General features: G+C 42.3%; 2 protein-coding genes across 2 annotated transcripts; both read left to right on the top strand.

The window, feature by feature from the left end:
* Positions 1 to 575: 575 nt before the first annotated feature.
* Positions 576 to 1,750, top strand: T265_14967 (hypothetical protein; the record flags this gene model as incomplete). The annotated part of the gene is made up of 2 exons (XM_009176030.1): positions 576 to 776; positions 1,691 to 1,750. The coding sequence occupies 2 exons, from the start codon at positions 591 to 593 to the stop codon at positions 1,748 to 1,750; spliced, it is 246 nt and encodes an 81-aa protein (XP_009174294.1).
* A 39-nt stretch (positions 1,751 to 1,789) lies between these two features.
* T265_14966 (hypothetical protein) lies at positions 1,790 to 5,720 on the top strand (the record flags this gene model as incomplete). Its single annotated transcript, XM_009176029.1, has 4 exons — positions 1,790 to 1,897; positions 2,150 to 2,299; positions 2,556 to 2,705; positions 5,583 to 5,720. Coding segments are annotated over 4 exons (546 nt in total), but the record flags the coding sequence as incomplete, so codon positions are not given.
* Between the last annotated feature and the right edge of the window lie 12,400 nt (positions 5,721 to 18,120).

The following is an 18,120-nucleotide window of genomic DNA, read 5'->3' as shown; positions in this document are numbered from 1 at the left end:
CGATGACTTCTCAATCGGTTCCAAACTTTTTTCAATTGATTGAAGAGCGTCTTAATGGTTTATAAGCTTAATTTCGACCAATGACGGAAAACCGTACACCGTTTTTTGTGCTGCTCTCAGTTCAACAAGCTGTCACTCTTTTCTAATTTATTGCGTTGCATGCAGCACTCCACTTAGTGATGGTGGCCCAAGTAATCAGATTCCTAGTGTATCTTCATGGGCGAACCGCTGTGTTGATGACCTGTATTGTTGTTTGTGGACCAAGCTGACGTGATCTTTACAGGACGTTGCCGAACTGAATGAAAACGCATCAGACGAGTCATCGGGTAAGACTGACATGTCCAGACGTTCAAAAGCCACAGCACTACAAAGCCCATCAGCGACGCCGTTCTTGTACAAAAAAAGTGGATCATCTTCTTGTTGCTAAGTAAAAAAAATTAGGGTGGAATACAAGCGCATATCTTGTGAATTTTCCAGCATCATTTTATCAAGCCTTAAACAACGAAATACCATTCTCTCCTGACCACGGTGAGTCCTGATCATACTTTTCTGTTTCTTTTACCTCTTTCCTGCAGGTTTTTGCTGTTAAAATGTACGGCCACTATTGGTGGATAATGCCATTGTTTGTGGCCATTTCAACATCTGGTTGTGTGAATGGAACCGTGATGACAACGTCTCGCATGTTTTTTGCAGCTAGTCAGCAAAATCAGATGCCAAAAATCCTGTCCTTTCTTCACGTGACCCATCTAACTCCCATTCCTTCCGTTGTGTTCACGGTGAGTCGAGGAAAATTGACGTGTTCAGTTCTACCTTCCACAAGAATGTCCAGGGAGATGTGTTCATGCCAAGAGTACGAGATGACTCGGTTCCAAATGCACCTGTATTAGGAGAAGTAGGCTTCTTTTCAGGAAAGGTATTTACAAGAAAATGACAACTTGGTCATCCTGTTTAAAAAATTTTGTTTAATGTACCATTTTTCATCCAAAACTAACACATTTACTTCTTACTTGGGGTGGCAATAACGAGTATCCAGTTAGAAAACTTTATTCGGACACCGACAACGCCATCATTGTCACTAAATCTGTGTGTGAATGATCCTCGGAGTAAGTTCATAGTTCAACTGTGGGGGACAAGAATCATCCGGATAAAAATAAATGATGAATTGGGACACCTATGTTGACAGATGAATGCATCAATATTTCATCGTGTTTTCTTCTTTTGCTGCCGCAAACCTGAACTAAAAAATATTAGATGAACCCTTTCGCCCTTGTTCAACCTTGGACGATTTAAAAAGTACCACTTTCTTCAACTTGGAGCAGATTTTGTGTAGAACCCTAACAGAAGAAGATGACAATGAAATATCAACTTGCCTAGCTCCAAAATGTAAGGGCTGTGAATAGGTTTCAGTGTGTTTCGGAATGCCCTCTGATGAGGCTCTTTGTTTAGAGTTGGAGTATGTGTAGTTGAAACTAGCATAGAAGAGTAGAAGTGTGGAAACCGAAGAGCAGCCTGCAATAGAAAGTACAGACACCGAAGAAACGCGGAGGATTACGGCTTTGTTTACTTTTCTCGTTCGTTTTCTGAAAGTTTCCTTTTTACACTGAGTAAATAAAAAATAAAGGCATCGTTTCATTTCGGGACTATCGGCAACTGTACACTTCTTAAAACCAGTTCTCGTTTAATGAATTAGCCTGAGAACTGGGCGTCCTATTCATCATGCACTTGTGATTTGTCTGGCCTTGACGTTTAATAAGTCTTTCAAAAAATCGGTGAGTTGTGCCTAGCTGCCATGCTATCAGGAGGAAACAAGAGGGCTGAGGTACTGCCAAGTTGCTTGAGCCTAGACAGGGTAGGTCGAGAGGCGGATGTCGGGTTCGAACCACGAACCTTACAGTCAGTAATTTCGCACTCTAACCACTGAGCCATCTCGCCCCCAACAGGCCTTTGGGAGGTTGTATAACATGAAGTTTGATGACATCCGAATTCGGCCAGCAGCTAACAATCTACGCTCATATTTAGATGACCGGTGCTACCATTGATGGTTACCATTTCAATCATATCGCTTGAAAAATTTTTCTATCATGACATTAGGGTAATAGTAACACAGTCCGCAGCAGAATTTTACACACTTCCCTCACTATGTTTGCAGTGTGCCGTGACCATCCTGTACATCGCCATTGGAGACATTGGCTGGCTGATATTATACTTGGGATTTGTGGAATGGCTGGTCATCGGGACCTCGGTGTTAACCGTCATTATTTTCCGCTTCACCAGGCCGACTGTGAAACACGAACCTTCAGTCAGTAATTTCGCACTCTAACCACTGAGCCATCTCGCCCCCAACAGGCCTTTGGGAGGTTGTATAACATGAAGTTTGATGACATCCGAATTCGGCCAGCAGCTAACAATCTACGCTCATATTTAGATGACCGGTGCTACCATTGATGGTTACCATTTCAATCATATCGCTTGAAAAATTTTTCTATCATGACATTAGGGTAATAGTAACACAGTCCGCAGCAGAATTTTACACACTTCCCTCACTATGTTTGCAGTGTGCCGTGACCATCCTGTACATCGCCATTGGAGACATTGGCTGGCTGATATTATACTTGGGATTTGTGGAATGGCTGGTCATCGGGACCTCGGTGTTAACCGTCATTATTTTCCGCTTCACCAGGCCGACTGTGAAACGTCCAGTAAAAGTGAGTGTATTGGCATGATTAAATATGCTGAATAAGTAGATGAGGTGACTCATACAAGTGCATCATACTGAGGAAGAGGTTTTAGAGGCAAAAAAACTTTGGCTTTCAATATGACTAACTTTGCTGAATCCGTAAAGCATAAAGTTTTGGGTTGTGGTTCTCTGTAGGTATTCTGCGGACGGTGATACAAACCTTCGTTATTGATAACCGATGGCAACAGCAGTACTCCCATCGGTCTAGTATGTCGCTCTAGTACGTTTATTACCCAAGCAATGAGTTCGACGTTTAATGACCAGCACTCGAAATGTGTGTACTGCTTCCCAAACAGAACGAACTCCATTGGCTGAAGTCAGTCTTACTACAAAACATTCCCTTCAGATGATCTCCGACCAGCAGTAGTGACATCATCATTAAGCACTAAGTTCGAGGTAAACAGACGTTCGCCATCAGACCATAAAGATTTGAGTGCTAGTGAATCCGCCTCATACATTTTCCGGACTGTCCTAACATTCTTTCAGGATCCCGTTTCAGGCTTTACATGTGGGATATGTGATTTTCTACACAGCAAGGAAAACGGAATAGTTGGTTTTACGTGCCTTTGGCTTTTGAGGCGTTAATAAATTCATCCACCATCTACATTAAGAACATCAAAATATTGAAAAATAGCACGCCAGCTATTGTTTAAACAGATGTAGGTTTCTAGCTTCATTTGCAGGCTTTTCTTCTAAAAGGATATGATTTAATTGCCTTCTGTATAACCTCCCTGTTATCCATGTAATATGGGCTTTCTGGTTGGGTTGACCGTATGAAGTAGCCGGTCATCGCAATAAGTGCTCTTTTGGGTCAAAATCGATTTGTTCGTGACCAGGCTTAGATCCAAACCATGATCTGAAGAATACACAACATGAATCTCTGCTAAAATCAGTACGACATTTAAAGGCTAATTTTTTTTATATTGAAGCATCATTTCAGCAAACAGCATACTACTCACAACGCTACTTCCGCAGCCCACTACCAGTTACGTTTTTTTCTGGAGTTCCTCATGTAGGCGCAGTCCCTGGGTTTCGATCAATCTTATGTTCTGCTTAAATAGCAAATTGTGCGTAGCTGGTGAAATGCATCCATATGCAAATTGCACTGGTGTCATCGGAAGATTCGGCTCAAGTTCGGATTTGTGATATTTTTCAACTGGGTGTAATGCACGAAGGGTGCCTCGTGTTTCAGTTGGCACGGTGTTCACGATGCCGGAGTTTGTTGTTCTTGATATAGCATGTTACTCATTGGGTTCCTGAGACTCATTCGGGAGTAGGTTACGTCATGAAGGATATCCCGGGATGACTTGAATTGTGCCAGATGTAACAGAAGGCAGTATTCGGCCAGTATTTTTTTCCTTTTGAGAATTTCATAAACGAGGAATTTGGTTGAGTTTCTCGTTACCATTACTGCAGTTTGCAAATGAGAGACTTCAGGTAGTTTGTCGAGATTCCAAGCTTTGAGAGGTAGTGTTCCAACCCGGTATCTCTCCATGCTCTGTTTACAAACATTGTGTGCTAAACTAGCGAAGAGCTAGCATAAAAGTGATCTCAATATGAGTACTTATTTTGGCTTCCGATTCTCGAAGTATCCGTTCATTAGCCCACCTGTTATACTCTCACAAGACGTCCCTAATCAGTCAACATCACCGAAAGTGATGATGCACCGTCTAGCTCAGTTCATCCTGCCATTGCTACTACTTGCTACAGAGTAGAGTACCATCTGATTTCCCCTGTAACTCAAGTGTAGAGAAGGATACATTTCAACTCACCTCGGGCTAATTCACGTCCTCACTTCCTCGCAAATAAGTGCGATGCCACAGTCCTTCTCCACCTCATTCAGTTCTATGTGCTCTCCTTAGAAGTCATCCCAAGGGGAACTGCCAGAACTCTAGATAAATCAGTGCTGAGAAGTTCGTCTTCTTGGTTGAGCTTCAATGACCCAAACTTATCCCTCTGCTCACTTATAGGTACCCGGCCAAAACTTGGCAGTGACAAAGCGAATACTACTTCGCTGACTGAATCAATTGATTTGATTATCGGGGTGTTTATATATATNAAACAATATATTTGTTTATTGGTGTGTTTATATATATATATATATATATATATATATATATATGTATAGTATGCGATCTTTGATAACAAAGATCAAGAGTATTCAGGCAACTAAGCACCAGCAATAGCTTTGCGAGTACTTTTTGAGATTGAATATCTAGTGAAAATGTCTCAAAAATGCGCCCGATGGGCTGGTTTGTCTTACGTTTAAGTTTAGTGACTTCTTGCTGGACAAGAGCTCATCTCCTGAGGATATAATAAGCTGGCTTTTGTAGTAATGCGTCTACGTTCTAGTCATTAATGATGTCAAGTCCAGCAGCACTGTATGATGACAGCGCAGTAAGATGTACGAAGGAAATGTGGTTACCTGATGAGGTTGGAAAGTATCTGTTCTGAAAATCAGTGAGCTGGAATTTGAATGCAAGCGTACTTAAACGTGGAGTTCATTCTTCTTCATTGGGGCATTCGCGTCAACGTCGTTCGACTATGAACAACACCTTTTCTAATTTGGATACCGAGTCATACTTTGGTTTACGATGTATGAGGACATTGATAGCTTGGGTGCGCTTATTATTGATTGCTCAGGTGACCGTCAGTCTCTTCTTCTAGCTTGGCATCGTTCAGCTGTAGAAACATTTCAGTGCCTAGCGACCATGCCACACGAAGGAGGCACGAGGGCTGAGATACTGCCTGCCAGCCCAAGCCTAGACAGGGGAAGTCGATAGACAGAGGTCGGGTTTGAACCACGGACCTTCCGGTCAGTAAACTCGCGCTCTAACCACTTCAGCCATCCCGCCTCCCGCTAGCTCGACAACTAGCTTGCAAATCTTTGGTTCCTAGTCAAGAGGATGTCATTAGTTCGCAGTTGAGTGGTTTGCCTTATGCCAATAGGAAACTCAACACATTCATTGGATTGCATCCACCAGTAAGTATAGCAGCATTCCCACTTAATAAACCATAATTTAGTTGCTAACCTCATGCTTACGAAAAACATGGATTTGATTTAAACATGTGGTCTGACATTGTGGGTAATCTAGGCAAGACCACTCCCCGCAGGGGCGACTTTTGTTCTGTCTCTTCAAGCTTCCAGCAAACTTTAATATTCTCGGATCATGTCAATCTGAATTACGATCAGGTGCGAAGAGCAGTTCGTTAGCTCTGCTTTCGGATGTAAAACCAAGCGTCTCTGTTTCCGAAGATTATCCACTGTAATTTCGTGAGTAGAGAAAGTGAAAGAATTGTTTTCTGCGCTTCAGTGGCCAACTTATTCTATTGCATGCATGTGATTGCGACATGTGATTAGAACAGTAATACAACGAATCATCAGCCACACCGGTCATTTTGCTTCTTCCGAGCCTGTCACACATGACACAGATTGAACTAGAAGCTGTTCGCATGTGATGCTTCACACTACAGGTTTGTGTGAAGCGCATATGTTGGAGTGCTCAAAAAATGCATTTGTAACACAACGTCAAAAGCTGCTGAGTACGTCGGATGATACCATAGCAAGACCACTGTTTTCACCATCCAGCGCAATTTCGCATACGTTTGGTGCCAAAATCGTCAGTGTGTTGCATCTGTCTTTCATCCGCAACATGGTATTCAGGTTATACATTCCGGTGCAGTACAGGTGATACTTTTAGGTTCTTGGAGTTTCACTCCAAAATTAAGATCCAGCTGAGTACATCCGTAAATGGAAATCGCCCCGACTTTCATGGGTAGCAGAACAAGCCGAAAATTTGCAAACTATGGTAGACTATTTCTTGAAATTTGGGGTACATTCATAGATTTTCACCTGGTATTGAAGAGGCATGAGGTCAGTCAGGCAAAATGAATGACGCTGCAGTCAGTTCAGTGACCCTGACTAAAACATTACAAAAAAAATGTGACGGTCAGCGTAAGCAAATAATCTGGAGATAGTAGACCTTTGGGTCATTACGGGGACCAAAGCAAACTACTCGAAATATAACCGAGGGTCCAATATGAAATCTTTCTGAAAAACTATTTTTCCGTTGTTTTTCTTCTCAAGACAAACTCACTTTCAGAAAGTAGCGTTTTTGGCTGCACACTGAGATTGGTCCCTTCGCAGAGGACATATCCATTGAAGGCACATTTTACAGGCGCTGCGATCCGTCATCACTCAAATATGCATTGCCGGTTTAACCGGGATTTTTAACGGGTAACAACTAAATCTACATAAAACCAAATGTGACCGACAAAAAGCAGACCGTTTCAGGTGGTGGAGAATTTTTGCCGCACTTATTTCTACATCATTGTTAGTATCAAAGACTAATTTTCTTGGGCTTCTTGACAAAAAGGAGCGGAGTCACGAAAGTTTATTACTCTAGGGTTATGAAAATATGCCAAATCACGTGACTTCAGGGAAAATTGGCTGCCGTGATTGCTTTGGCAAACGTCAATTAAGATGGTTTGAGGTGATTGGATCACGTGTAGTTGGAAGCATTCGTTGGACAGAGTCTGATGTTGGATAACCTAAGGCACACCTTGCTCCCACTGACATACTCATGGTTATTGCTATGCTTGCTGGGTATAGTCATGTGTGAATGTAGCTGGGTAATCCACACACCAATCTGGGAGTATGGATGAAAACATTTAAGTTACATTATGTCAAACCATGCTTTAAAGTGCCTGTTTTGCCTGAAAGCGTTGAACTTAGAATCAGTGGTTCACCTCCGTATGCTTGATAGAGAGGAGACTACGGTGTAACAAGGGGTTGCAACGAAATTTTTTGAAATGAGGCAAAACGTCCGTAGGTGAAGAATTTATTTTGATGAATGCCTGTATGACGGAATTATACTGCGTCACATACGTTCTAGGCGTGTGCTATCCATAACCAATATTCGACAACATCACTTGTCAAGCAATGAGACAGCTCAGCAAAAATTAATGCAGGAAGCTTCGGCATGAACCACGAATCCACATCTGATGACGCGCTTTTGGAGTGTCGGAATGGAGAAACCACTATTTCACGTTAAGGCCGAAAGGGAAAACACATACTGGTCTTCTCAGGAAAGCTTTCTTGATCCACGAACCAACAGCGTCTCTACCCTTCCCATGCGCCATCAACAGGAGCTGGAAGTTGGAAGATTTCGATCAGAGCACTGGGTACAGTTTTTCTTATTTTTCTATCAATATTGCTAATTACTGTACCAATAAATGACAGAAAATAAGTTTTAGGCGCTCATTTATAGGTAATTCGTCTCACAGACGGTTCTGAGCAAGCAAGCACCTTTTGTAGTATCAGTGAACTGGTCGTGTCACACAGAAACGAGCAACGTCCCTACTGCGGTATTATCTACGGTCTTACAGTCGTAATAGATAATGACATAGCATTTCGAAAAGTGTCCTTCTGATGTACACAGCGAAACGAAATGGAACTGAAATTTAAGAAAAATAACTGGAAAATACGTCAAACAATATGATACATTGATTCCTGGTTGAAGAGAAAATTTACTTAGCCAACCAAAACTGTTCCTCCTTGCTGCAATTCCTTTTGAAGTTTTTCATCCCTTTTTTAGTATGCGTGGCTAGAACTGTTCTGGCAGTCTTGAATATTTTCGTTTTTTTTAAACACTAGTCACTATAAGCCCTTTCGTGTAAAAAATCTCTCCTTATGACATATATCCATTGTGTATGCTGTTCCTTCGTTTATTGTTCACAAACTTCAAGCATCCAACAGGGTTCACCTGAAGTAGCAGTCACTTGTCGATGGCTTTGATGTTACAATGGGATGTTACCATTTCAGCCGAACCTTCAAATTTTCTACTGCCGACTACCGTTGCTGTTTACTCCTATCGTGATTTCCTTACCAGACATTCATTTTAGAATTGTTCACAGTTTTACAAGACGTCTTCTCCAGCACTCATTTATACTTTTGTATGACCTCATCGCTTTTGTCGTTCATGGAATGTTTAAAAGTCAGGTCACGTGAGGACGAAAGTCGATTGGTTTCTGCACGCACGTTTATACAGTTTAAAATTCAGTACATCAGTGAGTCTCTTAATTATAGGATCCACCGTTTGAACTCGACGTCTTAATGTCCTGTTCATTGCTCAGAATTGTTAAGTAATCCTTCTAGTCGGCTCAAGTCAGAATCTAGGGAACCCAGCAAAAAGAGGCACTTGTGAAGCTGTTGCAGTCTTTAACTCATCCCTCAACTGGCTCTGGAAGATTGCGACTGGAACGGGGATGAGTGTGGTTCCTGATCTTCAGATCGGCCAGCTGACGCCATGCGATAGAACGACACTCATTGCTAAAAGATGTGCATGGACCCCGTCATCAACAGTACGCTTACGGTGGCTTGTCAGTTTATAAGTGTTTTTAATCTATATGTAGCAATTCCCTTTATTTGGCTCCCTCGTTGAGGGTCTTTTGAATCCGTTTTACATCAGCTTGCTTTTACTTTCAAATTATGAACTGCATGTATTTTGATCAATTGTTCTGATAAACTTTCTTATCTTGCTGTCTAACTGCGCTTTTCCACCCTGAATCTGAAATAGGGATTTTGCAATTGGCATGTAAATTAGATTGTATTACACATTCCAACAAGGGTTCGAAATTGTAGTTATCTTTCATATAAGGAACATCAGCGTGAAGAAACCCAAAGTGTTCCTTTCAGGGGTGTGCTCTATGGATCAGGGCATGCGTCTATGAATAAAGTATTCCGCCTGTTGTGCTGCCTGTCTGTTCTGACCTAACTTACTAAGTCCGTAACCATCCTTACGTACTGCGCATGTAGTTATATGCCCCTCAGAAGAGTTTAAAAAGCATGTGACTAATTCACAAGGAGTACGTTTTCTAGAGGTACTGCATCAATCTCACTTCATACTTGAAGGGAACTCACTTCAACAATTTAGATATCGGCTCAGCACGATCGAGTGGGAAACAGCATGGATGAAGGATTATTTAAGTCTCTCACTGACACCAGCTGAATTCGCAAATGAGTGTTTGACCCTGTACTGACACGAAGTTACTTTTTATTTTCAGGTTCCAATTGTCTTCCCCTTCTTTTTCATGATTGTGAGCATTTTCCTCATCATTTTCACCTTCGTTGGGGCCCCGAGAGAAGCATGTGAGTTTACTCCGATACGCCGATACCTTGATCTGAATCATACAACAGTGACTTAACCAACATCGGAGCACACTGCGGTGACCTTCCCATAAAATAGCACGATCACAGAGAGAAAGGCTTGAAACGGACAGACAGTGAGCTGGTCGCGAATTTTATTGGCCTAAAATGGACAAGTACATCCGAAGAGAGGAGCCACTAATAAAATTGTAAAAAGAAAGAGTGCTTTAATATTCTTTTTGACTAGGATTTCCGTGAGTCTTGATGCCGATACTACGCTTAGTTACTCGACTTTCGTCAGGACCGTAGTCCTCGCGTCAAAACCTCAACATTTTCGACGTCTATTTTGTGTCCCGTGTCCAGTGCGTGTTCCGCAATTGCCGAGTCTTTTAGTAACACTTAATATTCATCCGCGTTTCTCGGCGACATGTCTATCTTTTCTACTATGCTCTTCGATTCTGGTGTGAAGTTCCCTGGCCGCCTGTCCTATATAGACCTTAGTGCAGTCGTTACACTTAATTTTGTAGACGCAGTCCTTGGTTCTGTTTGCCGGGAGGTGATCCTTCAATTGTAGCAGAGCAGAGCGCTGAGCGTTCCCCCTCTGAAAAGCTACTCTTATGTTAACCGTGTTTAGAATTCTTCGAGTGACCTCCTATATCCCTGGTTTATACCCTTACTGATGTCAGTTAAACGTATACCTGAAGCGATAAGTGGATCGATGGAGAATCGCCTTCTGTATGCTTTTTTTTTTACTTATAATGTCCTCTAGATAAACAGGCTACTGGACTGTGACGTGGAACAATTTACGCCTCTGCTCATGGAGACCAATCAAAGTCTACATAGCTTGCTGTTGATTTATTTTCAATCCTACAAAGCCTCGAGTTCTAACAAATGTCTATACTGCTACTCATCATGTTAATACCGGGTTCCAGGTATGCTCGTCCACTTATGGTACGGAAGCTTTAAGCCACAGGATTTGAATAGAAAGTAAAGTGTCAAAGAGATTGGGATTTAGGAACTCTTCAAAATGCATCAAGGAACACATAGTGCAAACTAAAAAGCAGAGCTTAACAAATACACTCATTTGCATATCAACTTCGTTTTCACGAGAGACTCAACATTCGGTGAGACCAGAATCTACAATCTCTGGCTTACCGAGCGCGGCATCATGCCGAGCAATGTGGAACTCAAGTGTACATGTATGGTGTGGAGCAGCGTGCGCAGTAGTTCAGTTGAAGGGTCATCTTCTGGTCCAAAGAATCTTCTTTCTAAGCGCAACTACTCACAATGTTGCTAAAAACCTTCGACAGGCAACGATCGGTTTCGCCCTTGTTAAAGGCTCATCAGGTAGGCACGATCCCCGAGTTTCCGTCAACCTTACGTTCTACCTGAACACAAACTGGACTGATGTCCACAAGGAATCTGTGATATCCCAAATATCGTATTAACTGAAAGATGAAGCGGCCGTGGTAAAGCACATCCAGTTGAGAAATATCATAAACGAGAGATCCAGCTGAGTCTCCTGTGAAAACCAAATTGATTTGCAAATGAGTGTGTTTTTTGAAATTTTCCTTCTAGTTCTCTTGATGAATAGTAGAATGAGGTAACGTTAGTTTACCGAGGTTCACTGATCAACTTTTTGACCACCGCCTGTAACCTTCAAGAGTTGAATGATCATACTTACGAAGAAAGAAGTCAAACTAAAAGCTTCTGTTATTGGGATACATAAGGTTGTTATCAGAATGGTCAAGAAAACCTGCCAACATCTGCGGTTTGAGGTTTAAGTCAAGGAATCACGCGTCTGCTTTGGAACTAATGACAAATGGTTAGTCCTAACCAGATAATAGAGTGGACCATCATTTCGGTTGGCAAAGTAGGTTGCGTATGAGGCACCACAGATCACACACAGTAACTTTCAGCAAGTATGGAAAGCTCCGCTTGAAAATTGTTGAGCATGATGAAATTAGACCATGTGATTCTTTGGTGTGCTAGGGTGTGCAGAGCATTGGCGGAATCTTCTGTTTATATATATATATATATATATATGTCTCTCGTGAAAACCAAATTGATTTGCAAATGAGTGTATTTCTCGAAAACAGTCCAATTTTGGTCCAACTAGATCATAAGGTTGACGGAAACTCGGGGACTGCGCCTATCTGATGAGCCCCAAGAAGTGCGAAACCGGTCGTGGGTTGTCGAAGAGTTTTCAGCAACCTTGTGAGTAGTTTCCTTTATGAAAACATACTGCGATATCTCGAATGTCGTTCCAACTGAATAACGAGGCGGATTGTGTGCAGCACATTCAGTTGTAAAAAATCATAAATGAGGGATTCAGCTGGGTCTCTCGTGAAAACCAAATTGATTTGCAAATGAGTGTATTTCTCGAAGTATGTGTACTGTTTACAGCAGTGCACGCTCCCAGTTGCCCACTGATGTCTACCATACACGTAACATTGTAGTCCCTGCAACAAACCTTATTCATACTATTTGACCACCTGGTGAAACGGGATCTTGAGTTTGGACCAGGTACTTTTTGGTGTATTGTCTTAAACCGCAGACATGAGCTTGTCCCCTTGACCAGTCAAGGGACGTCCTTGTAGCGTCCGTATACGGACAGCTTTGGCTTTTTTTAACGTTTTTTCTTGTAATTCCACACCACAAAAGGTTACTCATGGTGGTTGGAATCTCGAACAACAAACGTCAGTATATACACGTCATGTAGTTGTAATTCAACCAGACTAAATGTTCCACACAACTCCAAATCTTTCTGACATTATTCACACCCGATTCAGTTCAGATATCCTTATACTCTGTCTATTTAGTTTGTATTTTGTGTGTTTGGATCAATATAAGAAATTTCAGGGACTGGTAACCTTAAGCTCCCTCTCTACTGCTGACGATGACCACCACTACCATAATTCTTCTGCGTTTCGTTCCTGTTAAGCTAACCTTTATTTCAATTTCAGTGATCGCTGTGTCATTTATTGCCAGTGGCATCCCCGTTTACATTCTTGGGTGCATTTGGACTTCCAAGCCGAAATTCTTTATCCGATTTGTCAGTAAGTTGCTATTATGCAATCGAATGAGAAGAACTGAAAACTCAGCTGCATGAATACTTTTGTTCTGGAGATCACCTGTAGGGTCAGGAGTTCGAACGTCTAACCTGACGGTTAGAAGTTTCAAGCTGTTTCCTGAAGGACCACCCATCCACCGACCAGTTCACGCAATGTCGGATTTCCAGTTAAATGTGAAGCGTTGATTTCAATGAGGCGACCACCGATTCAAGTTTTTTTTATGAATCAAGTGATCTGACCAACTGGTCCTTCAGAATCAAACAGTCCTTATTGAATTACGAAAACATAATCAAACTCAAAATGCTACAGTTGTAAAGTAGGACTTACCGCTGATTTCGGTTCCGCCTGCACGGTCCAATCCAGGAGACAAGCGAGAAGCGCCTGATTGTTCGCCCACGCCCCTAGACGCCACACGACCAACTGAGTGATCTGCTTCCGTCTTCAAGCTCTTCATGGCTTCCTCCAGAGCTACTCTGAAACGGAAATGCCTGGGGTCCACCAAAAAGGATGAGGTGGTGTTAACATCAAAACCCCTGTCAGAACCACTGCCAGTCGTGCACAAAGTGACCGCCAAGCCACGACCAGTATACTGATCACTTTAGTCAAAGAATCAATAAACCGGTTTCAATTCAGGAGAAAATCTGCATTTGCCCTTGTTAGACAAATCGTGCGACAGCCACAGTTAAATCAGTGATAAAGCAGTAACAAAAAAATCCAGAGTTTCTAATGTAAGACGTTTGATACCGTAACATATCGATCGCAGGTCAGCGGTTAGTTCCAGGACATTAGGCTAATATGTTATGTAAGAAACATCGAATAGCAAAGGATCATAAGATTATGTCGCGTTGGCGCAGCAAGGGAAGTACACGCAGGGTTGTCAAACCAATGGCAGGGTTAATTTTGTCCACAGGCGTAAAATTTAAGACGACTTACGTCACAAGAAGCAGCTGAAGAAAGTGTAATATGTAAATCTGGTTCATGACATGAAAGTGAACTAGTATTAAGATAGATTTCCACTAAGAATTGAAAACAACGCCAGGGGGTTACGAGATGAAGGTACAACTTGGAAAGAACGGTGATAAGACGTAAATCTCAACGAAGTGTACGCACCCTGAGGTTTATGTCTCAGTTCAAGATTATTCGCTGCTTCCTTGTGAGTCCAAGAAAGAGAACCAATTTGTTTATGGCAACAGGTTTCACGCTGCAAAGCATTCACTTGAGCTTAGGAGTGACATAACATTGATCACAGCTTGAATGTAGCCTTCTTTTCTGTTCACTACACTGGAATGTCACATGACTCGACCAAGTCATCAGTGCGCTCTATTGGATTCCTCAGGGCCAAGCCACAAAGTTCTACAGAAATGGCAATGCGAGAACTCGAAACCGCCGACTCACTCGTGAACAAGCGGTCAGTTGTATTAATCGGTATATTAGGAAAACCCATACACCTATATCTGCATCATCAAATTACTGAAGATCATAATATATGTTTCCAAAGGCATACTGAAAAAAAAACTGAGTCGACCACCTAATGGCAAAGAAATCGAAGATCTGCGACGAGAAAGTCCAGTAGAATAGCTGATAGAAATCAATGCTACATTTGTAATCATATAAATCTGGTAGGCTCACTTGCAGATATTCGATCTATCCAACCAAATGATAGGGTGGCCGATGTACCGAACGTTTAGGAAATTGCTGCACCTGGCCGTAACCAGCGGTCCGTCTCCAGGCCGTTATCCATCTACTGGTGAATTCCATTGGAATAATTGACGACCCACACAGATAACTAATGGCATGATTCAGCCGGATACGAAAAACCGCGGCCACACCAGCGCTTTTATTCTTGTTCGAATGCATCACGTGACCGTAAAGAGGACCAGAAAAATCTTCGTTGTCAAAATGAGGGGCTGCCGCTTAGGGAATTTTCCGGAGCCTTTTACTTCAGCTTCCTTGTCTGTAAACAGATGCGTAAAGGGTGCGTCCCATTATTGATAATTCGCCAAATTATATCGAACTCTTTTGCAGCTGTCCTGTCTGAGTTTAATTAACAACCCTGTTTGTCTAGCATCTGTTGCAAGCTGTAAAATCAATGACAGTAAAACACTAGGTTTACTTTTTCAGCGAGTATTCATTAAAACAAAACAATTAAGTGGAGAACGATCATGAGATTAGAACTAGGATGGCTTCTTGCCTTTTTTGGAGGATGATGCTTTTCTACGGTCTTTGTAAATCTACCGTACTGCATTTTTCAGTCAACAAACTGACCACAGCACCCGTGAAACCACGATGAGCAATTGCATTTATTGCCTAAGCCTAAGTATTTCCTCCAACACTTTTTCATTTGATATCTCGTGTCACAAGATTCCTACTGCGTATGTAGTACGTAATACAAGGCAACTACGTTGGTCAAAATTATAATTGATTACTATTCTGATTAAACTTTGTTCTCCAACTTTTCAGATAACTTCACAATCGCATGCCAAAAGTTGCTTCGGCTCGTGCCAGGTGTTTGAATTTGGCGCCTTGTATGGAATGAAATCTTGTGATGGAGTCGAATTCCTTCATTCCCGAACGATGTATTATTCTCCATACAAAGCAAACATCTATTTCATGACCAGGTGCCTCTTCTTGTCTAAATATGCTGTTGTAATATCGTAAGTTACGGATGTGAAAAGCCTCAGTAGCTTAAATGGCAAGGAACGCGGGTGGACGTAAGGACGGAGCCCACTCAAACATGTGAACCGAACGATCGATAGTCTCCAGTACGCTAAGTGCACAGCTGAAAGGCGATGACGGACGGTCACCTCACGTGGTCGCATCAGAGCGAAGGAAACTTTCCAAACCGCATTTGATCTCGGTTGTGTGTGTCAACTGAGTCTCTCGACGGTCGCTCTCCAGAAGAGATTATGATGAACAAACGGATGAGACTTACCCATGACGCTATCCTACCAAAACTTACGTGTTTTCAGTCATCGAAAGGAGGCAAATCAAAGTTGAGGCCTAGAAACCGTGTGTTTGTGAAGGACTACCGCCCTGGGCACTGGAACTATACTGTTGGAGTCGTTTACAGCGTCCTGCTAGGAGCATTGATATAAAAACTGCATGTTAGTCAGCTACGACCAACTAGGTCCCCTGTCCTAAAGGCGGAAGAGCAGTTACTTGAACTCAACCTGTCCGAAGACCAGCACCAATAGCTAGTTCTTCAGATAAACCGCCCTAGACAGATCCATTGCTACAACCGGGACGCCGTAACGGTTGAGCCAGAAAACTGGTGGGACCTTTCAACTTGATCCACGCCGACAATCTTACGTTGAACGGCCAAAAGAAAAGGGTGTCAGGAAAGTCAGACTTCTGAAGATTATCCCCGAATACCCGAAACCTACTGAAACCATCAAACTCCACCAAATGCAAATCACACAGCCTTAGATCAAGGTCAAACAGGGCTTCTAAAAATATAGCACCAGGCCGTTGTACTTTCACACTTGCTTGTTTGCAATAAAGCTGCTGTGTTCCTTGTCGGCCAGTTATTTTCCGGCAGTTTTTACTTTCCACTTGCCTGGGTGCAATAAAGCTGCTGTGTTCCTTGTCGGCCAGTTATTTTCCGGCAGTAGGGCACTAGAATGGTGACAGCAGTCAGATATGACAGTTACTAAAACAGTACCGTACACCAATAGCAACCAAAGTTGGTGCTTATTCAAACTGCCCTCTATTGTATGCAATATTTGCTATCGTTTCACCTTCTCTCTACTACTTCCTTCATGAACCACGTTTAATCGTAACAATATAGGGACGATCTGCATCCTAGCGACTCGTGGTGTTTGCGGATCTACAGTTTCCGGTCGACAAAAACGATCCAGTTCAGAGAGCAATACCGAAAGAACAACAGCGACAACTGCTCACACCTCTTCTATCTCTCCAATAACAATATTTTGCTTCCCTAATACAGATTTCCAATGGATGTGTTAGTTATAAATAATCCTAAATTCTCTGCTTGGGATATATCGAGCGGTCGCACACCTACAGAATATGACAATGACATTAGCTATGACGCAATCGCTGACTGGCTCTACAAACTCCAGATCAGGTTTTGGAGCCCTTGAGGGAGAGGATTAATTGGGGAAGACTCGGTTATCCATGTTCACTGTGAACTGCTATTTTGAACACATATTCGTACACTACAGCTTGTTTTTGTCGGACCTTCAATTGCTCATTTTATAGTACCTTAATTAGCTTGTTATCTCTTGTCTATGTCAATGCCGCTCATAGTGTGATCACTGGAAATTCAGCTAAGGCCAGTGGTGAGCATGAGTTGGCGATATAGGTGAACGTAACATGAAACATTACACTCACCGGTACATTAAAAGACAAACCAGGCTACAGTTATTGTGATTGCATGGGTTAATTTATAAGTATGCATAATAATATAGAGATGATAAAGTGATCAGTCAGGTTGCAGGTCGTTGCACTCGGCTTCCTATTATTCTTATCCAGGTACCCTTTAGATTTACTCGGTTATATGATGGTCCCAGACAAGGAGCAGGTACGCACTGTTGATCAGCCATTCAAGGAACGAAATTGGGATTCCTTGATATGGACTTATCAAAATAATCGCGTTAGTACAAAAGATAAGGTCATTCAAACGAGTTGAAGGTGGATACATAGTGAATAAACTACCGGGACTTCTGATTTCTGAGACGACACCTTCACCAAGGGAGAAATATTAGTGGATTCTCATTATCTCACAGTGCTAAAAGTAGACGAGTGCCATCATGCAAATGGCCAATTCTTATACTCCGATCCGTTTTGTTCATGGGACAGATGCACGAAGTACCCCATAGTTTAAAACTTGCATAAATTTGTGTCTGAATCTATGGATACCGTTTTCGACCTTGATTCCGGGTTTTCGAAACACCCGCGAAATCGTAGCCTCCATTCCTGTTTGCTTGGTCTCCTTGAACCTAGCGCGTATAATATACTTCACGCAACTGGAATAAATGCCATTTTATGAACTCTGCGGCAACATTTACCCTCTGGGATTGGTAGCCGGTGAGTAGAGCCCCAAGCCCACCATCGCTTGATGAGACAGACGTAGTACTTCAGCAGAGTATTGGTTACAAATCCGTGCCGAGCCATCTCAGGGGTTTCGTGCTGCAAGAAATCGA

This window comes from Opisthorchis viverrini, assembly GCF_000715545.1.
Source record: "Opisthorchis viverrini unplaced genomic scaffold opera_v5_310, whole genome shotgun sequence".
Classification (NCBI taxonomy): domain Eukaryota; kingdom Metazoa; phylum Platyhelminthes; class Trematoda; order Opisthorchiida; family Opisthorchiidae; genus Opisthorchis; species Opisthorchis viverrini.
This window is presented reverse-complemented; position numbering and strand designations above follow the sequence as displayed.